This window comes from Quercus suber, unplaced genomic scaffold (assembly GCF_002906115.3).
Source record: "Quercus suber isolate HL8 unplaced genomic scaffold, Cork oak 2.0 scaffold_910, whole genome shotgun sequence".
Lineage (NCBI taxonomy): Eukaryota > Viridiplantae > Streptophyta > Magnoliopsida > Fagales > Fagaceae > Quercus > Quercus suber.
The window spans coordinates 124,597-150,838 of record NW_027070334.1 but is presented as its reverse complement, the minus strand read 5'-3'; the positions used below and the strand labels follow the sequence as shown (position 1 = coordinate 150,838).

At 38.2% G+C, this 26,242-nt stretch overlaps 3 protein-coding genes and 1 long non-coding RNA gene across 4 annotated transcripts; 2 read left to right on the top strand and 2 right to left on the bottom strand.

Moving 5' to 3' along the window:
- Positions 1–1,173: 1,173 nt before the first annotated feature.
- Positions 1,174–8,104, top strand: LOC111999780 (DNA replication licensing factor MCM2). Its single transcript, XM_024031892.2, has 17 exons — positions 1,174–1,508; positions 1,624–1,802; positions 2,632–2,801; positions 2,920–3,109; positions 3,230–3,449; positions 3,592–3,799; positions 4,137–4,271; positions 4,370–4,561; positions 4,654–4,826; positions 4,914–5,102; positions 5,213–5,329; positions 6,004–6,088; positions 6,172–6,324; positions 6,435–6,560; positions 6,652–6,834; positions 7,498–7,659; positions 7,759–8,104. Exons 1-17 carry the CDS (start codon positions 1,264–1,266, stop codon positions 7,876–7,878), a joined length of 2,847 nt encoding a protein of 948 aa, XP_023887660.1. The 5' UTR covers positions 1,174–1,263; the 3' UTR covers positions 7,879–8,104.
- A 1,225-nt stretch (positions 8,105–9,329) lies between these two features.
- Positions 9,330–11,716, top strand: LOC111999767 (uncharacterized). The gene is made up of 4 exons (XR_002881649.2): positions 9,330–10,146; positions 10,242–10,401; positions 10,481–10,935; positions 11,021–11,716. It is a non-coding gene; the product is annotated as an uncharacterized LOC111999767 (long non-coding RNA).
- A 4,309-nt stretch (positions 11,717–16,025) lies between these two features.
- On the bottom strand, positions 16,026–16,601 carry LOC136065269 (uncharacterized). Its single transcript, XM_065768233.1, has one exon. The coding sequence runs from the start codon at positions 16,599–16,601 to the stop codon at positions 16,026–16,028; it is 576 nt and encodes a 191-aa protein (XP_065624305.1).
- Positions 16,602–16,763: 162 nt separating this feature from the next.
- LOC111999771 (uncharacterized) lies at positions 16,764–17,351 on the bottom strand. The gene has a single exon (XM_024031884.1). The coding sequence runs from the start codon at positions 17,349–17,351 to the stop codon at positions 16,764–16,766; it is 588 nt and encodes a 195-aa protein (XP_023887652.1).
- Between the last annotated feature and the right edge of the window lie 8,891 nt (positions 17,352–26,242).

The following is a 26,242-nucleotide window of genomic DNA, read 5'->3' as shown; positions in this document are numbered from 1 at the left end:
CTTCGTTCTTTTATATGGGTCGTTTTATAATTCATTGTTCCCTTTAGGGGCTGAGCTTTATTTGATACTGGGTTTTACATTTCTCTTAGTCCATTTCTTGATTACCATCATTTCCTGCCATACTATTCTATCATTCATGCTGTAATGACTTGGTTTTGCTGGTCCTCTTTTAGACCTACTGTTTACTCTCTTCCCTAAATAGTTTTGCATGGACATGGGCTTTCTTACTTAGGGGCTCCTGTGTCCCCTTGGGCATCCTCGGCCCATAAACTTGTTTTGGGCTTCTTCAGCCCTTTTCATAACTTTGTGTTCTCATTGGCTTTTACTTACTTCATTAGACTTCCCCAGCCCAATTACTTCATACTCATCCTTGGGGTTTGTAGGTTTGCCAACAATCTCTTACTCTCTTTGCTTGCATTACTTTGAGCCTGCCGCGACCTATTCTTACTTTTTCACATCATACATTGCCCATGGGTTTGTCATTCTCTCTTTTCGGGCTTTTTGAGCCCATTTGCTTCCTCAAGGCCTATTTATTTATTTTATGAACATGTGACCCATTATTCCTGCCGCTTGGGCTTAATGGTTTTATTCTATACTTGTCACTTCTATTTCTGCCTGTGTTGCTGGGTTGGGCCTCCTTTCTTCTATTTGTGTTTTACAAAAACGACCCTCAACAGTGAAATTCATGAATAATAGCAAAAATAAGCTGAATAGTAAAATAATTTAACAAAATATAAGCTAACCAAACAGACACTTAGTAGTTCATTTTTCATACATCTTCTAACTCCTAAAGGTGAGCATGAATGAGCTTTTTTCTTTAACTTTTTGTGTTTTTCATAAATACAACTATAGTTTCAACTTCAAACTTTCAATTACTTTCTATAAATAAACTTCCATTAAAAAAAAAAAAATCCAAACATACAAACTCTTCGTCAGCTTCAAAAAATGATAATTTCTGTCCAATCTTAAGTTAGAAACAGGTCCATTATGTAGTTGAAGTGAAACCAAGCCCAGCCCAACATTGCTGGAATCCAATTCAATTACATTCCTACAGCCCAAAATAAAACAACAACACATCATATAGGCACGCCACGTGGCAAAGCTACACAAATTGGCGCCAAATATTCCCGCCAAAATAACGCTCTTAGTGGGCCTAACCTGATAGTCTTTGTTACCTGTTGTAGCCCTGCTCCTGGCTAAAGCCTAAACGCACAAAACAATCGCCGCTCTTAGAAAAAACTAACAGCAAATATCTGAGGAGAAATGGCTGGAGGAGAAGACGGAGGGAATTCCGGAGAGAATCCGGCGCCTGTTTCAACGCCGGAATCACCGACCTCCGCCGGATTCAACACCGATCAGATCCCTCGCACTTCCGAGAACTTCACAGACGATGACGACATCGACATCGACGACGAGGCCGCCGTGGATCCCGAAATCATCCGAGACGAGCCGGAAGAGGTCGAGGAAGAGGACGACGGAGAGGACCTTTTTCACGACACTTTCTTGGAGTAAGTACTCTCTCGACTCACAATCCGATCTCGATATTTGCTTCCTTTGTTTTTTTTTTTTTTTTATTTAAAAAAAATTGTTGAAAAATGTGGGACTTGGTGAAATGAAATGCAGTGATTATCGGAGAATGGATGAGCAGGACCAGTACGAGTCGGTGGGACTGGATGACTCGCTCGAGGACGAGAGAGATTTGGATCAGATCATGCAGGACCGTAGGGCTGCCGAGTTGGAGCTCGACGCTCGCGAGGTTCGCGTCACTGGACGCAAGCTTCCTGAGCTTCTCCATGACCAAGGTTTCTTTCTTTTCCTTTTATTTTATCATTCTTCATTTCTAAACCCTATGTAGTTCAATGTTTGGTAAATTTTCGACAAATTAAACTGTTGATTTAGTGATTTTAGTAATTGAAGTTTATGGTCACTAAAAATGACCGGTCGATGTGTCAGTTTTTAGTTTGGCCACGGAGTCTAATGGACTAAAGCCATGCTTTCAAGGACTAAAATCACCTGTGCTGTATATTTAAGCCATTAATTTCTAATTTTTTCTTCTCTATGCAAAGTGTCAAGTTCTTACTATATCTCTGCTAATTTATGCTTTTCCGGAATTCCTGCTTTGTATTTTGTTTGGTTGCATTTAGCTACTTAATGGTAAGACTAATTGCTATTACTTGCTGATCAGAGTCTCATTGAGAATGCTTGTTTAAGTATATATACTTACCTATGTATGTATGTACGTGTAAGTGTAATTCAACAAGTATAATTTTTCACAATTACTCCAACTTTCCCTTTTTAATTATTAAAAAAAAAAAAGAATCGGGATTTTTGCAGGCAAATACATGGCTAAATCCTAACCAATGTATATGCCAACAATAAAAACCATGAATATAGCTAAAAGCCTAAGTTATAATTATGCCTTGACTTGAGCTTTGTATTGGTGGTTTACTGTGCTCAAAACATGCCAACCTATCTTAGTATGCTTTTGGCATTGTAACTGTCAAACTTTATTTTGATAGATTTACCATAATCATTTGATAATTTGCCAAATTATAAATGAAAATAAACAGAAAGAGAGAAGAAATGCAAGCAAATGCAGATTGTAGTGAACTTTTTACACTTTGGTTACAGACACAGATGATGACAACTACAGGCCTTCAAAGAGGTCTAGAGCTGATTTCAGGCCTCCAAGAAGCTATGATGACAATGATGGAATGCAAAGTTCACCTGGAAGATCACAGCAGGGACACTCCAGAGAGGATGTGCCCATGACTGATCAGACTGATGATGATCAATATGAGGTTTTAAGCTCTCTTTAAATTATTCTATTATCTTCCTCAGAGCAATGGTGCCCTTGCATTTAAAATTGTGATTTACGTTATCAGTGCTTTTCTTATTACCAATGTTGCTTATTTGTAGGATGAAGATGATGATGAAGGCGAGTTTGAGATGTATCGCGTCCAGGGAACACTAAGAGAGTGGGTTACTAGGGATGAAGTGCGTCGCTTTATAGCAAAGAAGTTCAAGGATTTTCTACTCACATATGTCAATCCAAAGAATGAGCATGGTGACTTCGAATATGTAAGGCTAATAAATGAGATGGTGTCAGGTAAAATGTCTGCTTATGCTTAACTTTCACTCAGTGAACTTCTTACTCTGAATGGATAATTATCATTCAACATGTTGTGAGCTATGTATTGTTTGGACTGAATCAATGTTGCTCTTGCAGCTAATAAGTGTAGCTTGGAGATTGATTACAAACAGTTTATTTATATCCATCCCAATATTGCCATCTGGCTGGCTGATGCCCCCCAATCTGTCTTAGAAGTCATGGAAGATGTTGCCAAGAATGTCGTCTTTGATTTACATCCAAACTACAAAAATATCCATCAAAAGATCTATGTCCGCATTACCAACTTACCTGTTTACGATCAGATTCGTAATATTAGGTAACATATGAAAATCATTGTTGATGGCTATATTACATCGTGTTCTTTGTATCTCTTACAATCCCAACTTTACCTTTTCTTTTCTTTCTTTTTTCCACTGACCGTGTTGATTCCAACTTGATCGTTGTTGGCTGATTTGCAGGCAAATCCATTTGAATACCATGATTCGTATTGGGGGAGTTGTGACTCGACGCTCTGGGGTTTTCCCCCAGTTGCAACAGGTAAAGTATGATTGCAACAAATGTGGGGCAGTTTTGGGGCCATTCTTTCAGAATTCATATTCAGAAGTGAAGGTTGGTTCCTGCCCAGAATGCCAATCAAAAGGACCATTCACTGTCAATATTGAGCAGGTAAAGTTTCAAGATCTTAATTTGTTCTGGAATTTTTTTTGGCTCAAAATATAGGATAAGAAAGGAAATTATTGTTTTACATCTGATACCAATGTATTTTTATTCATGAATGCCAAATAAGCTAAGCAAATGTAAAATGCTCCTTTACCCAGTAACAAAATATGTAAAATGCTCCTTTGAGATGAAGATTTGTTTACTTGGATCCCAAATAATTAAATAAAAAAAAATTGAGACCTTAATTGTATAATTGCTTCCTTCATGACACTTTTCAGCAATGAGATAAACCCTTCCTTACACAATCTGAAACTCATGTTTGTCTTTCTATGTCTCACTGCAGACGGTATACAGGAATTACCAAAAGCTTACACTCCAAGAAAGCCCTGGAATTGTGCCTGCAGGTCGGCTTCCTAGATACAAGGAAGTGATACTGTTGAACGATTTGATTGATTGTGCCCGCCCTGGGGAAGAGATTGTATGATCCTCTTCATGGACTTGTTTGTTTGTGCTTGTTGTTTGTGCTAGTGACTTCTTCCTGATTTTCAGTTTTATGTTCCATTTGATATATTGCAGGAGGTCACAGGTATTTATACAAATAATTTTGACTTATCCTTGAATACAAAGAATGGGTTTCCTGTATTTGCCACTGTGGTCGAAGCAAACTACGTCACAAAGAAGCAGGACCTCTTTTCTGCTTACAAACTTACCCAGGAAGACAAAGAAGAGATAGAAAATTTGGCTAAAGACCCCAGAATAGGAGAAAGGGTTTGTTGCTGACTATTCTTTTTTTTATTAACTATTCCCATTTCATGATCATGAAATACGCATACTGAAGGTGATGTGAATAATACTTTCAGATTGTCAAGTCCATTGCCCCGTCTATCTATGGCCATGAAGATATAAAAACAGCAATTGCCCTGGCCATGTTTGGAGGGCAAGAGAAAAATGTCGAGGGGAAACACAGATTGCGAGGGGACATAAATGTGCTTCTTCTAGGTGATCCAGGCACAGCAAAGTCTCAATTTCTAAAGTGAGAACTACTCTAATCTATGTTAAACATTCTTAATTGCCTTTTTAGTAGTGACATGAATATAACCTCTCATGGATTCTGTTATAGGTATGTTGAAAAGACTGGGCAGAGGGCTGTATATACTACTGGTAAAGGAGCTTCTGCTGTGGGTCTCACAGCAGCAGTGCACAAGGACCCAGTCACAAGGGAGTGGACCCTTGAAGGAGGGGCCCTTGTTCTTGCTGATAAAGGAATTTGCCTTATTGATGAGTTTGACAAGATGAATGATCAGGACAGGTAAAGGAATGCAAGTTTACATATAACTTTCTGAATTATATAATATGAACTCCCCCCTACCCAAAAGGTATTCATTCTCATTAGAATACTGAAAATCCATTCATGATCAGGGTGAGTATTCATGAGGCAATGGAGCAGCAGAGTATTAGCATATCAAAGGCTGGAATTGTCACTTCTCTTCAGGCACGATGCTCTGTGATTGCGGCAGCAAATCCTATTGGGGGAAGGTATGAAAATGGATTAATTTATTTAGGGTGGATAATAAAAGTGGTGAAGTTGCACTGCTCACTTTGGTTTGGCAAAATGGCTCATTTATGATATTCTTGTGAAAATATGAACACCTATAAGTTGGACCACATAGATGCAGAAAACTTTACAATGCCTGGTATTTTTTATTAGGTTTCTGTTGAATATGTTTCTGATAGTGAAGGCCATCAATTTCCAACCCCAATGCCCTATTTTCCTACTCCTTTGTTTTCACCAACCAGACATTTAAAGCTTTGGATTTACTTTCTTACATTTTGTTAGAATTATAGTTAAATGAGTGCAGGAAATTTAACATGGTATTAGAGTAAGATATCCTGAACTCGATCGTTGTCTTTACTCTACCCCCCATTTAAAATGTTAAAAATCTTATGTGTTGGGCTCCACATATTAAGGGGTAGTTTAGGCCCGCACATGAGAGAGAGTATTAGAATTATGATTAAATGATTAAATTCAGTGATTAAATTCAGTGTTAGAATTATAGTTAAATTACTAAACTTAATATTAAAATTATGTTTAAATGATTAAATTCACCATTTCCTAATAACTTAAGCTTTGGAGACAATAAGTAATTTAACACATTTCAACATTTTATTTCTGATTGAGCCACAATTCGAATTGTATACCTGTTTTGCAGATATGATTCCTCAAAAACATTTTCACAGAATGTTGAGTTGACAGATCCCATTGTTTCTCGATTTGATATCCTCTGTGTTGTAAAGGTTATATCTTTACACCTTCAATTCTTAATTCACATCTTACTTACTAGATGATGTTAATGGGAAGGAAAATGATAATTTTGCAGGATATCGTTGATCCTGTGACAGATGAGATGCTTGCAAAGTTTGTAGTTGATAGCCATTTTAAGTCGCAACCTAAGGGTGCTAACATGGATGATAGGTCTGTAAGTGAATCCCATGAAGATAATCAAGCAACTGCCAGGCCAGTTGATACTGAGGTTTGACACTCCTGATCCTACTTAGTTTCCCAACTAGTTGCTTCTGGATTCATTCGAACATGTTGTTCTGCTTCTTAATTCTTGAGAGTTCTATCCTTTTATTTTTACAGATACTTCCTCAAGATCTGCTAAAGAAGTACTTAACTTATGCCAAGTTGAATGTATTCCCAAGGTTGCATGATGCTGATTTGGATAAGCTAACACATGTTTATGCTGAACTGCGAAGAGAATCTTCGGTATGTTCTCTTTTAATGAAATTTGATAATAGCTTCTCTTGTTTGTTGATGATTTGATGATATATCCCTCCTTATCATTTTGCCCATCTAGCATGGACAAGGAGTGCCCATAGCAGTGAGGCACATAGAATCCATGATACGAATGTCTGAAGCACATGCCAGAATGCACCTCAGACAGCATGTCACACAGGAAGATGTAGACATGGCCATTCGTGTCCTGCTTGATTCATTCATTTCAACCCAAAAGTTTGGGGTACAGAAAGCACTGCAAAAGGTATTGAAAGAGATCCTCTGCCGTTCTTCTCTAATAACTGTTATTCTTTTCTGGAGGCTGCAGGGCATGTTCTTCCAGATGCTACATATACCAGTATCAATATTTTATATTACAGCACAAACTCTTTATGCTACCTTGTAATCGGATCTATAATTTGCTTAGCTTTTCATAGCATTCTCTTCATTACATGTCTGTAATGCATGCACACAAGTGTTTACTGACCTTGTTGTATAGTAATTGAAATTATGCCGAGTTTGGTCAAGAATGTTCATATTTAGCTGCTTCTACCAACAATCTTCTTGTCCTATGGACGTGGGCTGCTTTTTCTATTACATAAGTATCAATACTGCTAACAAGGTATCCCTTGTTCGTGGTTGAATTCATATGCTATTTAGTCTGCTAGTTCTGTAGACCTGACCTGAAGCATTTTGGAAATCTTTTTAAGCTATAACTGATGCTTCTATTTTATGCTTTTGAACTTTTCATTGTTTTGAGTGAGTAGAATACAGTTATAGGTGATCTTGTCCCTTTATTAACTAGATAGTGTTCATTTTCTTGCAACTATTTAATGAAAGTTTACTGATTGTTGCATAAAATTTTGAAGTTCTTGAATTGTTGATCACTGAGACAATTGGTTGACAAGGATTTGATTTGTTCTTGCAGAGTTTCAGAAAGTACATGACTTTCAAGAAGGATTACAATGAACTGCTATTATATCTTCTTCGCGAGCTTGTCAAGAATGCACTGCACTTCGAAGAAATTGTTAGTGGGTCTACTTCAAGGCTTACCCAGATTGATGTGAAAGTAGAGGATTTACTGAGCAAGGTAATGGGAACATAAAACTTGAAGTATTCTAATTACATAAACTGGATATATGGGCCCTTTGACTGTACTGAATTTTTGGTTTGTTTTCCTTTCGCGCAGGCACAGGAACATGAAATCTATGATCTGAAACCCTTCTTTACCAGCCCCCACTTTTCTAGTGCTGATTTTGTGTTGGATGAAGAGAGGGGAGTGATTAGGCATCGCCTTGCAAGATTATGAAAAATATATTGTGTATGAGCTTTCCCTAGTTAGGTTCATTAATCAGTAGCCTTGGAAGAAACTATTTAAGAAATGATTTCTCGAGAGCAATTGAAGTAATTAATTACGTTGTTTTAATTTTTTAAATGACTTAAAGATGTGTCTGATAGGATCCTATATATGATTAATTACATTATAATGAACGATATACCTTGACTAATGGTTAATGGAGAACTATTTCTAGCAATCAGATAGCCGTCTGTATCATTCAATATATTTAGTACCAATTGTTCTCAGTTTTGGGCATGTACTTACCACACAGCTGAGTACAAGATTGAAATTTCCTTCAGGCTGGCTTTTGAACACTTTTCTCTTTGAACCTACATCAAAATGTGTTATAGTTAGTGTTGATGAAAATCAGAGGAGACCGATGGAGGCTGGCCAAAAACCCTCCGATGGCTAAGTCAGTATTTTTGGTGATTTCAAGTATAATGGAAAAAAATGTCTGAATGCCTTTACCTTCTCGTAGAATGTTTATATAGTGTGCATGAAGTGGTTATTTCTTTTTTGTAACTTCCCCCATTGTTGCGGAATTTGGAAAACTTGGAAATAACTTCCGTAACTGCTATGGAAGTTATATTTCTTGGCTTTATTTTCTCTAACCGCTGTTGGCAACGGTTCATAGTAATGAACTATGATTTCTTCCAGGACATGCCCTCCCAGGACGAGATTGGCCAGGACACTCTACCAGGACGATCTTGCCCTGGACGAGCATTTTTATGCGGCATGCTCTGGATCAGGATGAGCCTCATGGACGATTCTAGAGTACGTTCTGTGGTGAGTCCAAATCTTGTGTCCCACTCTTCCTGTTTCACTATACACTCCACAAATAAAAACATGACACATGTTTATCTAATTTATTAAATGTTAAATTTATGCTTTTTATTATTTCAATTACCTAAATATAATGGGTTATTTATTTATTTATTTTAGGAAATTGAAATAATAGAAGGCATAAATTTAGCATTTAATAAATTAAACGGACATGTGGCATGTTTTTATTTGTGGAGTATATAGTGGAGCAGAAAGAGTGAGATAGAATATTTGGACTCTTCTGTGGCCCCATCAGTTGCCCCTTTGTCCATGGGTCGTCTAGGGAAACGTAGGATGTGTATGTTTTCATCAGTGAATTAGTATGCCACGTGTCATGATCTCATTGGTGAAAAATCATGTCGATTGATCTAACAAAAGAGCATGCCACGTGTCTTCTGTTGATTGGTTGTATCGTTTCAGGTGCCAAGGTTTACTGCTTATAAATAGTAGAATACCTCCGTTACCTTCCCCATTTTTGAAATTTCCTTCCTCATCCTAGATCTTCATCTAGAAGCTTCCTGCGTCTATAGCCTTCTCTCGTTCTAGATCCAGGTATTTTCCTTATCTTTTTCCTTAGTTAAGTTTTCTTAAAAATAGTTGAGATTGTGCTTTCCTCGTCTAGTGATAGTGTGGATAAGGCTGTAGACGAGTATAATGACCCCAGCAGTTTTAGTGGTTCTAGTGATAGCAATAGTGATAGTGGTAATAGTAGTGAGGGGAACACTACAGACGAGTATGAGTCCGGCGTCCCTACAATTCCCTTAGAAGTTCTTTAGGAGAAGCTTAGGATGAGATCTGAGTCAAGCTCTAAGGCTGGCACGAGTGCTCCCTCGTCCACTGATCAAGACAAGGTTGAGGTGGTTTATAGTTATGCCATAGGGGTAGCTTCAAAGACAGATGATAGTAGGTTAGACTTACTCAAAAAGTGGAACCAAATCGCAGACGAGCTTAACCCTAGGTTAGCCGTCGAGGGAGAATGGTGTCGTCAGCCTCGTTTTAGGATAGGTATTTATGAGGCTTATCTTCTAGGGGGTCTTAGGTTACCTTTGAATACTTTTGCTAGGGAGTTGTTGACTAGGCTAGGTATAAGAGTTTGTCAGTTTAATCCTAACACATGGAGATTAGTCGTCTCCATGCAAGTTTTATGGAAGGAGGTGTTTGAGGGGAACTGTCCTCTTACTGTGGACAAGTTCCTTTACTGTTATAAGCCCTCCGAGATTAACCAATACCTTGACTTTTATCAATTCATAGCCAAGGGAAGAGATTATAGATTAATTAAGTATTTAGTCTCCTCAGATAGGAACTGGAAGATGAAGTTCTTCTTCGTCTCAGGTTTCTAGGCTGGACACCTTACTGAGGTTGACAAGGACCCATTCCCTCCCTACACAGGGGAGTTAGGGAACCTTCATCCAAAAGGTATGCTCATCCTATCTTTATCAATTATTGTCTTCATTCTTATTTGTAGTTTAAAAATTCTAAGTCCTCCGTCTTTTCTTTTTTTTTGGTTACAGGTGCTAGACGACCTCATTTAAGTTGAATGTGTTCAGAAGGTTCATCTATACACCAACAGGGCGTTTCATTCTTTGGTAAGTCTTCAACGTCTTGCCATTTGGGGTTTAGGTCCTGAGCCTTCCATCGAAGCTCTTGCACACGAGACTACTGTTCGTAGACGTAAGTTTTCTCTTTTCCTCCCTTTTCTTTATCTATTTGTTTTTCATCATTTTTTGGTAATTGACGTCCTTCCTTTCAGAAATGGCAACGATGAAAGAAAACAAAAACAAGGGGGTGATGGATGAGGTAGTTAAACAGAAGGTGCAACCTCAGACTTGTTCATCAGCAGGCGAAAAACGGAAAAATATATCATCAAGGGTTGACTTGGGTGATCTTCCAAGTAGGCGTAGTAGGGAGAAGAAAAGCAAGTCGTTCAAGCCTTAGGACGTTTAGCCCACTCCTTTCGTCCCTGATCAGGTGCCCCCAATGCAGATACTTGATTCTGAGGCCAAGTACCCTCCGTCTAAGAAGATCCCGTCCACAGTTCAAGCACCCACCTTGTCTCAGCCTTCTAAAGAAGTTCCTTGACACCTTGGGAACGAGGACCTGGCTTGGAAGAGGTTTACAACAGTAGTGACAGATGCGGACGTGGCAGCTTGTTACAATATGTCTCTGAAGGATTTTGAGCACTTTGGTATTCATGATCTCTTCAAGGTAAAAAACTTTTATATGTCTTGTCTTTGTCAACAACACTGAAATATGTACTTGTTTGGTTCTAACCACATCTTGGCCCTTGTAGGTGATGTCCAAGTTTATTGCTGCGTCTAGGCAGGCAACTAACCTGGATAAGACGAGGATCCTGCTAGAGAAAAGGATCAAAGAGGTGAAGGACGAGAACAAGAAGTGGGCTGAGGTGGCTGCTAAGGCTAAGGACGAGGTAAAAAAGTTGTAGAACCTTAATGAAGAGCTAAAAACTGACGCCCTTGAGAAGGACACTCGTCTTGACCACCTCTAAAAAAGGAACAACGAGCTGAGTGCCCTTCTTGAAAAGGCTAAGGGAGACGCAGTTGTAGAGTTTCAAGCGTCCAAGCAATTCACTGATTTGCTGGACAAGAACTATGCAACTAGGTTTGAGGACTTTAGGCTGGATGCCATTGAGAACTTCCCTAACCTTAACTTCAGTTCCATGAAGCTCAATCTTGGTGTTGCTACGAGTTCCCTCATCCAAACGAGCTCAGAGGACATTAATATTGAAGACGATGCTAGCACCCTTCCTCGTCAAGATGACCCTAAGGATTACGCCCCTCTTGCCAGAAGACGAGATTTAAGCATTGTACTTTTTTTGTTCTTTTTCTTTCTTTTTTCTTTTTAAATGTAACTTAAGTACATTAAGCTCGTCCATAGTTTTTAGGACGAGCTACTGAACAATTATTTTTGTTAGGGTGTTTGGACGTTGGTTGTCCGTCCTTAAATAGTGGATTGATTTTCTTTTCTATTATTGTATGGACAAGAGTTCTTTTGATATTATATTGTTTTAAATTTTTACTTGTCTATAGGAGCAATGCCATACATTTTCTTGTCGTACTTTGAATTTCGCTAAGTATAACATCGTCTCTTGTGAAATGGTGATTACCAGCATTACTTGTCCTCAAACTTAGCTTATTTTCACCTTTAATGAAGATAAGACAACCTTTCGCTCATCCACAAATTGGATTGTTTTAGTAGGCGTCTTAATTAATAAACACTTGCTTATGCATTTCCTCATCCATGGGTTGGACATGCATTGCGCTTTACCTCGTCCGTTATATGGACGAGTTTCCTATGAATTTACTGCTGCTCAGTGAAGCTAGGGTTTTACCTCGTCCTTTACTTGGACGAGCATGCTTTGCTTTGCTTTTAAGAAAGCTTATTGACGTTATATCTTCGCGTCTAGAGAATTTTCTCGTCTTAGGCTTTTCAGCCTTCTTATGGGTTGATTTGAACAAAAGTAGTATGAAAATCAGGAATTCATACAACATTATGTACATAGCATAAATATTGTTCACAGATGAGGCACATGCTCATGAGCTATTGCCTTTTAAAAAGTTAAACAAATACAGGCAAATCCATAACTTTGTCTATAACCACATCATAATTGCAATAAAATAATATTACAAAATAATACTAAAAATATGTAGATAAACAAGCTCCTTATATGGGTAAACAGGCTGTCCAGGATAACGCTCATCCAGGTTGGCACTCTACTGGTAATACCTCCTCAGGTGTTCAACATTCCAAGGATGTTCCAATTTCCTCCTATCCAAGGCCTCTAAGTAATAGGATCCTTGTCTTTTCCAGTTGATAACTCTATAGGGTCTTTCCCAATTGGGTCCCAATTTCTCATAAGTTGGGTTCTTGGTTGCCAAAGAAACTCTTTTAAGGATGAGGTCTCCTATGTTGAATCACCTTGGCTTCACCATTGCATCATACTGTCTAGCCATGAGGTTCTTGTACCTCGTCATCCTTTGTTTTGCGTCTGTCCTTACCTCATTTGTCAGATTGAGGTTCACACGAAGTTGTTCCTCGTTATCCTTATCTTGATACATTGTCACCCTGTGGTTGGCCATGTGCACTTTCGCAAGTATAACTACCTCGCTCCCATAGGCTAGCTTGAAAGGAGTTTCCCCTGTAGGGGTTCTTATCATTGTTCTGTTTGCCCATAAAACACCTGGTAGCTCATCCAGCCATACTCCCTTTGCCCCCTCAAGCCGAGTCTTGATGATTTTCAACAAGGATCGGTTTGCAACTTTAGCTTGACCGTTTGCCTGGGGGTGGGCAAGTAAGGAATAATGATTTTGAATTCCAAAGTGTTCATAGAAGTCCTTAAAAAGTGTATTATCAAATTGTCGTCTGTTATTAGACACTAATACTTTGGGCACTCCAAACCTGCACATGATGTTCTTCCAGACGAAGTTCTTTATATTTTGTTGCGTGATATTTGCTAAGGGTTCTGCTTCCACCCATTTGGCGAAATAGTTTATCCCCACCACCAAGAACTTCATCTGTCTAGTTTTAAATGGAAAAGGACCTAAGATATCTAGGCCCCATTAAGCAAATGGCCACGGGGCCATCATAAGTATAAGATACTCTGATGGCTGTCTGGGGACATTACTAAATCGCTGACATTGATCACAAACCCTAACATAAGCCTTTGCATCTACTTAGATGGTTGACCAGTAATACCCTGCACGGACGACCTTATGGATGAGTGATCTAACTCCTGAATGATTTTCACAGGCTCCTTCATGAACTTCTCTCAACACATAGTTTGCCTCGTTCGGAGCCAGACATTTGAGATAAGGTTTAAAAAAACCTCTCTTGTACAGTACTTCATTCAAAAGGATATACCTGGCTGCCCTAACCTTAACCTTTTTAGCCTCATCCTTCCCTTCTGAGAGCTTCCCGTCTTTCAGGTGTGATATTATTGGGGTCATCCAGTTTCTTTCATTATCTATCTGCTGTACTTCTGGGAGATCTATACTTGGGACATACTGAACTTCATCAAACTCGTCCATGGCTTCCTTCGCTGAAGCTTCCTTCGCTGAAGCTTCCTTCGCTAAGGCATCCGCTTCCATATTCTCTTCCCTCGGTATTTGAACGAAGTCAATTTTTTTGAATTTCTTCACAAGCCGCAATACCTTCTCAAAATATTTTTTCATTCGTTCTTCTTTGGCTTCATACATCCCATTTATTTGGCCTATGACCAACTGAGAATCCCTCATAATGAGTATTAATTTTGCTTCTACAAATCTGGCCAACTTAAGCCCCTTAAGAAGGGCTTCATATTCAACTTTATTGTTGGTTGTTTGATATTGCAAATGTACCTTATGCTTCAGCCTATCTCCCTCTAGGGATTGTAAAACAACTCCTATTCCTCCTGTATGTTGTGTAGACGAGCCATCCATATATATGATCCATTTCTTGTCTTCTATTACTTCTAAGTCATCAAAATTTAGAGTAAACTCCATAATGAAATCTACCAAGGCTTGAGCCTTTATTACGTGCCTCGGCTGGTATTTGATGTCAAACTCACTAAGCTTGACAGCCCATTGGATCAGTCATCTTACGGCTTCCAACTTGTTCATTGCTTTTTTAATTGGATGGTCCATCATGATGTTGATAACATGAGCTTGGAAGTAGTGCCTCAACTTCCTAGATGATGTGATCAGTGCAAAAGCCAACTTTTCAATCTGCAGGTACCGTCCTTCGCTCCTCTTAGCGCTTGGCTGGTGTAGTACACTAGTTTCTGCACTCTTCCTTCTTCTCTAATCAATGCTAAGCTTACAACATGCGGGGTAACGACTAAGTACATATATAACTCTTCTCCCAACACGGACGGACTTAACAATGGAGCAGTTGTGAGGTACGCTTTCAAGTCTTGGAAAGCTTTCTGACATCATCCATCCATTCAAATGCCTTTTTAAGAACCTTGAAAAATGGTAAACATTTATCAGTGGCTTTAGATACGAACCTGTTGAGGGTTGCAATCCATCCGGTAAGGGACTGGACCTTTTTAATGTTTTGTTAAGGCTTCATATTCAATATTGCCATGATCTTATTAGGATTTGCTTTGATTCCCCTATGTGAAACCATAAATCCAAGGAACTTCCCTAATGACACTTTGAAAACACATTTGTTGGGGTTTAACTTCATGTTATACTACTTAAGCATATCAAAAGTCTCTTGTAGGTCATTCAGATGCTCCTCCTCGTCCAAGCTTTTTACCAGCATATCTTCAACATATACTTCTACATTCCGCCCAATCTGTGAATGAAACATATGGTTAACCAACCTCTGATATGTTGTCTCCGTGTTCTTTAAACTGAAGGGCATCACCTTATAACAGAATAGACCTTGACTGGTAACAAAGGACATCTTCTCCTGGTCTGCTTCGTCCATCCTTATCTGGTTGTATCCAGAGAAGGTATCCATAAAACTGAGTAATTTATGCCCTGCTATAGAGTCCACCAATTGGTTGATGCGTGGCAGTGAATAGCTATCTTTGGTTAAGCCTTATTCAGATTGGTGAAGTCTACACACATCCTCTACTTGCCATTAGCCTTCTTGACCATTACCACATTGGCCAACCAATCCGGATAATAAACCTCTCGAATAAACTTTGCCGTGATCAGCTTTTGGACTTTGTCCTTGATGGCATTGTCTTTCTCTGGGGCGAATACTCTTTTCTTCTGTCGTACAGGTTTAGAGGAGGGACATACATTTAAACGGTGGGTAATGACGCTAGGGTCTATACCTAACATATTTTCGTGACTTTAAGCAAACACATTAATACTATTCTTCAAGAAACTGATGAGATTCCCCTTTGTCTTCTCTTCTAGATTTGCGCCAACCCGAGTGTACCTTTCTGGATTGTTGTCATCCAAAGGAATTTCTTCTAACGCTTCTATAGGCTCCGCCACAATTCTCCTTTCTACGATGCTCATCATCTGCACTTGCTCCTCTATGGCCAGTATGGCCAAGTAGCATTCCTTTGCTGCCAGTTGGTCTCCCTGCACTTGTCCTACCCCATGCTCTGTAGGGAACTTGACTGACAGGTAGTAGGTGGATGTGATCGCCTTCCAACTATTTAGAATTGGTCTTCCAATTATAGTATTGTAAGAGGATGAGCAATCTACCACAAGGAAATTTACATCTTTGGTTACCTGCTGCGGATATGCTCCCACCACCACTGGCAACGTAACGGTGCCTACAGGCTGTACCTTCATTCCTCCAAAACCTACTAGAGGCGAGTGTACTGGACGGAACTAGTCCCGTCCAACCCTTATTTGCTGAAAAGCTAGATAATACAGAATGTCTATCGAGCTTCCATTGTCTATCAACACTCTTCTGTTTGTGTAGTCAGCAATAACCAAGGTGATGACAATAGCGTCATCATGAGGGTGGTGAATTCTCTCCGCATCCTCATCCGTAAAAATGATTGTTTGCTTGTCTGTGTTTCTCGTCCTAGGAGATCGTTCAGAGAGTTGAACATTCTGTACTACCTTCAGGTATGTCTTTCTTGACTTAGACAACTGACCTGTTGAACCACCTCCTATAATTACTCTTATTTCTCTAAGTGGAGGTCGCGACGACTCTTCTACTTTCCCTTTCAACTTCTCATCTTTGTGATATTGTCTAAGGAAATTTCTCAATTTTTCTTGTCTGATGAGATTCTTAATTTGCTGTTTTAAATTGAAACATTCATCTGTGTCATGCCTATGGTCTATATGAAAGTGACAATACATATTCCTGTTGCGCTTGTTGGGATCTCCCTTCAGTTTCTCCGGCCACTTCAAAGAAAGGTCATCCTTGATTTGTATAAGGACTTGCTCGAGCGGCATGTTCAACGGCGTGTACTGTTGATTCCGCACTGAAGGACCTACCTTCTTATTGTCTTGGTCTTTCCTATCTTCTGTTTGTCCCTTCTTCAAATGAGGACCTTATTCGGGGTGGCGCTGAGTGTTTGCTTCCATTCTTTTCCTCTTCTTAGCAATAATTGCGTCTTATGCAATCATGAAGTTTTGGGCCAAATGGATGAGTTCAGCCATAGTCTGAGGCTCTTCTTCGTAAAGCTTATGGATAAATAGGTCAGAATTGATCCCATTGTGGAAGGCCGCTAACAATAGCTTGTCATCCATCTCATCCACTACTAAGGCTTCTCTATTGAAACGAGTAATGAAGGACCGCAAGCTCTCATTTTCTCCTTGTTCTATGGTTAACAGGCTAGACGAGGAACGTTTATGCCTTTGTTCTCTAATGAAATTATTAACAAATAACTTGTTTAACTCTTCAAAGGAACTTATCGAATTTGGGGGTATCTTGCTGAACCATACTTGCGCGGGCCCTTTAAGGGTGGTGGTGAAGGCTCTACACAGTATCTCATCTAGAACCCCTTGAAGGTTCATAGTAGTCTTGAAGGTGGCAATGTGGTCAAAAGGGTCACGCATTCCATCGTATGAATCTAAAAAAGGCATCTTGAACTTTGGTGGCAATGGATGACCATTGATGGAAGCCGTAAAGGAAGAATCAGTTATGTGAACCAAGTCTTCTACGGGGTTTATCCTTCTCATGTTCTCCCTCATCTCATCCATAACTTTCCTCGTCTGGTCCATCTCCCTCTACAAGTGTGGCACCCTTCTTGGTGTAGTACCCCTTGATTGGCTTTCCGACTCTGCATTTCTTCCATCTCCCTGGCTCTGTCCATGTTCTTCTCCATAGGCCTCATGATGTTGCCTTCTGAGATTAATCTCTCTTCTCAATTCCTAGTTTTAGCAAGTTAACTCTGCCATGGCAGCGGCCATTGACTGCACGTGTTGGACAGAAGATGGTTGCATGGCAAGCGCCGATTGATGGCCACGATAAGGGTTATTAGAAGCGTCTCTACTCTCTTGAGGGCTGGGACTAGTAGCCCTTAATCTTGTCCAAACCATTTCAGCCCTTTGTTGGAGAAAAAAAAATTGTAGAACTCGACAAATGAAGTTCAAGCACGACAAATTCTTCCTCACACACGGCGCCAACTGATAGTTCCTCGAAAGTCAGTAGGCTGAAAATCGTGGGCATTAACGATCTAAAGGCTGTTGATGGATTTTGAAAAAGGAAACAACAAAATCAGAGAAGATCAGTGGAGGCCGGCCAAGAACCCTCCAATGGCTAAGTCAGTATTTTTGGTGATTCCAAGTATAATGGAAAAAAATGTCTGAATGCCTTTACCTTCTCATAGAATGTTTATATAGTGTGCATGAAGCGGTTATTTCTTTTTTGTAACTTCCCCAATTGTTGCGGAGTCCAGAAAACTTGGAAATAACTCTCATAATTGCCGTGGAAGTTATATTTTTTGCTTTATTTTCTCTAACCGCTGTTGGCAATGGTTCGTAGTAATGAACTATGATTTCTTCCAGGACGAGCTTGCCCAAGACGTGCCCTCCCAGGACGAGATTGGCCAGGATACTCTACCAAGACGATCTCGCCCTGGACAAGCATTTTTATGCGGCATGCTCTAGATCAGGACGAGCCTCATGGACGATCCTGGAGTACGTTCTGTGGCCCCATCAGTTAGAATTCATAAATATTTTGTTTTTGGAGAAATTAGAATTTAGAAATGGCATTGAAACCATGAGTTTAACTCCATTAGATTGAAATATACTACTAGACGGAGCATTAGTTACTATATATATATACTCCTTGAGTTGAAGACAATAATAGGAATTATTGATCAATGAAAGGAGGGCCTTGTAGGAGCCCCTTAAGCTTACAAGACAAAGCTTAAAACCTAAAAGAGGGTATGAACACTAAGGAATATCGGTCTATATTTAGCATTAAAATTACCCAAAAGATTAGTTAGCGATAAAACAATAGGGTTGGGTTCAAGTTAGAGCATTAATATTGGAGAATGCTAATGCCAAATGTAAGAGAAATTTGGCATTTTAAGCCCTAAAATGCTCTGCATCAGGGAATGCTAATGCCAAGTATTGTAAATTTTTTTTGTAATACTGCTACAATGCAATTCTACTTTTGAAATTGCACTGTAGCAGTATTGTAAAAATAATAATAATATTTTATTCTCACCTGATGCGAACTTTCTCTCTCCTCTCTCTCATTTTCTTTGTTCTCTTCTCTCTCTTCCTTCTCTCTTTCTCATCTGCTTTTCCACTTCTTTTGTGTGTGTTTTTTTTTTTTTTTTTTTGGGTTAGATTCTTTTTGGGGGGCTCTAAAAATCTCCTTTGAAGGAGACGGATTCATGATGTTGCTATTAATTAATTCTACTATTTATCTGTCTGGAAATAGAGAGGCATTAAATTCAGAACAGAATCAAAATTAGCTTCAGTAATCCCATTATCATTGATCATACGCTTAATTACCCCTAATACTTGTGTTTTTTCTTTCTTATTTTTTGGTTTTCTGAGCTTGGTGGTTACCTTATTTGAGTTATTTCTTTGTTTCCCATCTGGGTTGTGTTGATCTTGATGGAAGAAGTGATGGGTCATTTTGAGATCTCAGGTATATTTTCTTCCTCACCTCACTCTCTCCACCGTGGGTCAAGTCTTCTCAGCCTCTCGATCTCAACTCTCAATCTCAAGCAAGTCCACAAAATTGGCCCAATTTGAAGCCCAAACCCGCCAAACCGACAAATCCAACCCGCTCAACCCGTGGCCCGAACCGACGAGTTTGATCTGTACGTTTGGTCGAGTACTGGTCAGGCCCAAATCCAAGCTGACCTGACCCGTGGACAACCCTAATTGGCTGTATATTATCCAAGGAATTACAACTGGATTGGGAGGCTTTAGGTCAATAAAACTTTAGCATACAAAATGAGAAAATAACACAGTGGCGCACACGAACTAGTTAAGCTGGCAAAGAATAAAGGCACGACAGTGCTGCATCTACTGCTTCAAGACTGTCATGGGCTATAGTATATTGGGGCTTTAAATGAAGTATGGTAAATATAAATTTCTATTTACCATACTTCATTTTTTCAGCTGGGATGCAACAATAATTTAGAATTATTAAAAAAAAAAAAAAGACTTCATTTGTTTTAATATTCACTTTTTTTTGGGTCATATATAAGTCATTAATTTAGGAGTGTTTCAAACATATGTTCACTGAATTGGTCAGTATTGCATAATTTGAAGATTTTATTCTAGGAAAAAAAAGGAAAAAAAAAAGAAAAAAAAAGAAAAAAAAAAGAGAAGATATTAAGGATTTTAAAGAACTCTACCAAATAGAGGATCTTAGGGAAACCACATCAGAGGTTACAAAATTGTGAAAGATACAAAAAGTGGTTAGTTTTACACATTTTAACCAAAAAAACATCCACATTAGTGTTTGCAAAATTGTGCATATATACAAAAGTGCTACAGTAACTATGCATATATGCATGGTTACTGTTCACGTGTAAATGATTTTTTTTTTTTCCTCTCTCTCCCCCTTCATCTTGCTCTTCCCCTCTGTCTTCTTCTCACAACAAAACCACAAAATCACCCCTACCCCAGCCTCAACCACTAATCTCTATCGTCTTCCGACAACAAAATCACAAAACCACCCCTGCCCAACCTCAACCACAGATCAAGTGGTACCACCCAAATACAAAAACCCAAAAACTAAAATTAGCAATAACCCATCATAATACAAAAACCCAAAAACTAAAACTAGCAATAACCCATCATAGAACCAACAAGAACCAGATGAAGTCAAACCCCAAAATTAACCAAAACCTAGATGAAGGTAAGGTCCATGGTAGCACTACATCAAGATTGGATGTGGTAGTGGTTGGTTGCTACAATTGGGGCTTGCTTGGGTTGTTGGTGGCAGTGTGATGATGGAGGCAGTGAGGTTGGTTCGAGTTTGAGAAATTTGTAGAAGAAAAAGAAGAAAGAATAAAGAGAAGAAGGAAGAAGGAAAAGGAGAACAAGAAAGAGGGAGATGGTTCAAAGAAAAAGAAAAAGGGTTGGCTTGAGAAAAAGAAAGAAAGAGGTGGGTGGGAATATGTGAGTAGTTGTTTGTTTGATATAATAAAAAATTAAAGAAATATTATTATTTAAATAAAATAGATAGTAGAATAGACAAACTGGTGTGGGTGCTTTGTAAAAGAGGATATGTAAAATAGAATTTTTTTTTTTTGGTGTAAAATAGATAGAAATTTTACATCCACTGATGCGGATACTCTAGAAAGTCTAAATGCTATTGATCTTAAAAATTCGTAAAGTAAATCTCATTTGTAAAAGTTTTTTTCTTTTTGAAAAGAAATTAAATATTTTTTATTTTGTGAATATTATACATACGTATATATTTATTATACTTTTAAAATTGACCTATCCAATTTTTACTAGCACCTTTTTTAACATTTTTTTTGTAACATATTCTTAATTTTTATATAAAATTTTAATTAAATCTATAGTTTCACTGGTGAGCCACAATCAACTAGGTTAAGTTCCAATAAGGTTTTCTAATTATGGTTAGGGTTATTGGAATGCAAAGGATTTTTTTCCCCTATTACTATTAGAAAAAAAAAAGATGTAATGGTCTTTATGGTTAAAAGTTTGGGACATGTTTATTTTGTTATCCATTAAAAAATAGCTTTTTCATTTACTTTTTGTCATTATTACTTATATATATATATATATATAACCTTGCATTGTCAGGGCTGTAAATGAACCAAGTTGTTGATGAACAGCTCGAGCTTGACTTGAGAAAAAACTTGTTTATGTTCGTTCGTTTAGAAAAAAGTTAAGCTCAAGCCTAATACGTATAGGCTCGATTATTAAACAAGACAAGCTCAAACAAAATAATGTGTTCATGAACAAGCTCGTGAACATGAGGGCTCGATTTAACTATATATAATATTGCATTTTATATGTATACTTGTCTAAAAATATATATATATAGACTTGAAATTGGAAAGTATAAGTTTGTCAAGAGATTTATATGATATTAAATTATTATTTGTAACTTATTAATGATATAAATAGTCTATTCATAGTCCAAATTCATAAAATTATGAAAAAGTAAAACATTTTAGTCATGGTTTAATACAATAAAGGAAAAGAATAAGTTAATCAAGTAACTCGTGAACAAGCTCGAGCTTGCTCAACAAGAAAATGAGTCAAACTTGAACATAAATCTTGTTTGATAATAAGCTTGACCTTAGCCCATGTTTGAAAAAAATTAAATGAACAAGCTTGAACATTTAATACTCGGCTCGGCTAGTCTCGGTTACAGCCTTGATTTTATGCGTTAAGGCATATAAAAATGACATTTATTATCTAACTTATTTGAAATTAATTGCTTTGTATACTTTTAATTTTGTAAAATTATTGTTATTACTCTAATATGTAATCTTTATTTTATTTGACAAAAAAAAATTGATTTAAAAAAGTTTGAAGAATATTAATCATGATTAATATAATTTAAAGGATAATTACACCTAACTGAATAAAAAGAAAATATTTATTTTGAATTAATTAAAATTGACTTGATGAAATTTTCTAATATACTAGAAAATAAAATATATAATAAATCATGTTAAAACCATCTTTGAAGTATTGTGTGGTGTGTGTTATTTTGTGGTTAACAAATATTGATATATTTAACTCGGCCCCAAAATTTTAAAAAGGAAAAAAGGAAAAAAGGGGGAAAAAAAAAGACTTGACTCTACCGAAGCTTGGAAGGATTAGAACTTGGGGCATTAATTAGAACAAAACTGAAATTGGGAGCATGTTAAGTACGACACCTCACAATTGGACAAACATAAGATAGAAGCAATTAAACCATACTATTATAATTCTTTTAAATAAGAAATATCCATATAAATTCATTTTATATAAGTACTTGGTGCATCATCTATCTATTTATAATTTATATGAGATGGGTTCAAGTTACACCTGGTGTAATTTTATAAGAGTTACACATATTTTAAACCATTGATTTCTCACATATCTAACGGTAGAAAAAAGGCTAGTATTTATTGTTTTCCAACTCATCTCATCTAATTAATACTACTCCCTCTGTCCTAATTTGTTTGTCCTGTGCAAAAAGTCAAACATTTTAAGGGAACATAATTTATTGTCTTGTTTGCCTTATTTTTACAAAATTACCCTTAAATAAATTTATCAGCTTTAAAAAAAAAAAAAAAGTTATTCTTAGTGAGACAACTAAAAAGATGCCCCAATTAGATTGATTTTTTAAAATATTTTTTAGTTTTCATTTTAAATAGTTTTGAAAATAAAGTACGGGTATAATAGGAATATTAGTAAATTAATGATTTTTATTTTTAGAAACAGGACAATATTTTGGGACATCCCAAAATGAAATAGAGGACAAACAAACTGGGACAGAGGGAGTAGCATTTTTGTCTGTCTGTTATTTATTAAATATAACCATTTATAAGCATCTTATAATAAAGTAAAAGTCAACTAACTTCTCCGATCTCTATGTCTCTCATTTGTACAATTAAAGAAAAAATCTCTCTCGATTAACTCTCAAACCCAAAGGCAGGAATTTATCAATGTCCATCACAAGAACATTTTCAATGATACTCAGAAATTTCAGTGAAATTGAGAGCCGATATTTGCGACTACCTCACTGACTACAAGCCCATGGAAAGGGAAAAGCAAGCCAAAGTCACTGCCACCTTGCCCAAAGGGGTGAGGAAGACCATGCTCAAGTTGCCTTGGCATAAGTAGGGGAAAACTTAAAATTAAGTAAAAAATATTGGGATGGATTTAGATTTTAGAAAAAAAGATGTTTTTATTTTGTAGGAGAAAAATCAAACAAGGTTTATTTAGATCAACATAAACTAAAAAAGGAATTCTTTAGTGCCCAATAAAAATCCATTTCCAAAGGCTCTAGCAAAGTTCATGTTGAAAAGTCGTCATCTTTGTTTTCTCTCCCTACTTGATACACTTAACTAAACCTACATAGCTTCACAATTTCCTGTTTCATTGTTTCTTTAGTTTTGGATGTAATCCAGGTTTGTAGTTATCAATGATTTTGCAATTCTTTTTATTCCCTTTTTTTTTTTTTTTTTTATGTATCTTTCTCTTCCTCTTCCTTCTTGGACGCCAAGAAAAACTTTAAATTGGGTGTGATGGTGCTAGAAAACGGAACTACTCCAGATTCGTCCATGAGGGTTGTCCTGATCAAGAGTAGCGAGCTACATGAAAAGCTCGTCCTGGGCAAGCTCGTTCGTCCTTAATACATATAGGTCGAGCTTCATGGAAAGCTCGTCCTGGGCAAGCTCGTCCATCCTTAAAACACATAGGACAAGTGATATGTACACCCAACTCTATACAACTTTGGGATGGACACTATACCCCTACTTTGGAGTTGAAGTAAAAGATCGAAGTTCATTACTACGAACCGTTGCCAACGACGGTTAGAGAAAATAAGGCCAAACAATACAACTCCCATGGCAATTATGGGAGTTACCTCCAAGTTTTCCAGACTCCTCAACAATAGGAGAAGTTACTAAAATGCAGTAGCCATTTCATGTGTGCTATATAAGCATTCATCTACGAGAAGATAATTCATTCAGACACTTCCATTATACTTGGAATCACAAAAATACTAACTTAGCCATCGAAGGATTCTTGGCCGGCCTCCACTGGTCTCCTTTGATTTTCCTGTTTGCTTTTTTAGGATTCACCAACAGCCTTAAGATCATTAACGCCTGAGATTTTCAGCCTACTGATTTTCGAGGATTCATCAATTGGCGTCGTTTGTGGGAAAGAATTTTTTGCACTCAACTTCATCTTTGAGTTCTGCAATTTCTTTCTCCGACAAAAGTCTGAAATGGTTCGGACAAGATCAAGGGCTACTAGTCCAGGCCCTCAAGAGAGTAGGGACGCCTCTAGTAACCCCTATCGCGATTGTCAATCGGTGCCTACCATGCAACCATCTCCTGTCCAACACGTGCAGTCCATGGGTGTCACCATGGCGGAGTTAACCCGTCAAAACTAGGAATTGACTAGGGAACTTAATTTAAGGAGGCAGCGTCATGAAGGGAATAATGAAGGACAAGCCCAAAGTCAAGAAGATAGAAGGAATGTTGAACCCAAAAGCCAGTTAAGGGGTACCACTTCCCGAAGGTTGCCACATTTGGAGAGGGAGATGGACCAAATGAGGAAGGCCTTGGATGAAATAAGGGAGAATATGAGAAGGAAAAACCCCGTAGAAGACTTGGTTCATAGAACTGATTCTCCTTTTATGGCTCCCATCAACGGTCATCCCTTGCCACCAAAGTTCAAGATACCTTCTTTAGATTCGTATGATGGGACACGTGACCCTTTTGACCACATTGCCACCTTTAAGACTACCATGCACCTTCAAGGGGTTCCAGATGAGATAATGTGTAGAGCCTTCCCTACCACCCTCAAAGGGCCCACGCGAGTATGGTTCAGCAAGATACCCCAAATTCGGTAAGTTTCTTTGAAGAGTTGAGTAAGTTATTTATTAATAATTTCATTGGAAGACAAAGGCACAAACATTCCTTGTCTAGCCTGTTAACCATAGAACAAGGAGAAAATGAGAGCTTGCGGTCCTTCATTACTCGTTTCAATAGAGAAGTCTTGACGATGGACGAGATGGACGACAAGCTATTGTTAGCGGCCTTCCACAATGGGGTTAATTATGACCTGTTTATCCACAAGCTTTATGAACAAAAGCCTCAGACTATGGCTGAACTCGTCCATTCAGCCCAAAACTTCATGAATGCAGAAGACACAATCATAGCCAAGAAAAGGAAAAGAATGAAAGCAAACGCGCAGCGCCACCCCGAACAAGGTCCTCGTCCAAAGAAGGGACAAACAGAAGATAAGAAAGATCGAGACAATAAGAAGGCAGTTCCTTCAGCGCAAAATCAACAGTACATGCCGTTGAACATGCCGCTCGGCAAGTCCTTATGCAAATCAAGGACGACCCTTCCTTGAAGTGGCCGGAGAAAATGAAGGGAGATCCCAACAAATGCAACAGGAACAAGTATTTTCGCTTCCATAGAGACCATGGGCATGACATAGATGAATGTTTCGATTTAAAACAGCAAATTGAGAATCTCATCAGACAAGGGAAATTGAGAGATTTCCTTGGACAAGATCACAAAGATGAGAAGTTGAAAGGGAAAGTAGAAGAGTCGTCGCGACCTCCACTTGGAGAAATAAGAGTTATTATAGGAGTTGGTTCAACAGGTCACATACCTGAAGGTAGTGCAGAATGTTCAACTCTCTGGAAAATCTCCCAGGATGAGAAACATAGACGAGCAGGCAATCACTTTCACGGATGAGGATGCAGAGAGAGTTCACCACCCTATGATGATGCTATTGTCATCACCTTGCTTATTGCTGACTACATAACCAGAAGAGTGCTGATAGATAATGGAAGCTCGGTAGACATTCTGTATTATCCAGCTTTTCAACAAATGAGAATTGGACGAGACCAGCTTCATCTAGTACACTCGCCTCTGGTAGGTTTCGGAGGAATGAAGGTACAGCCT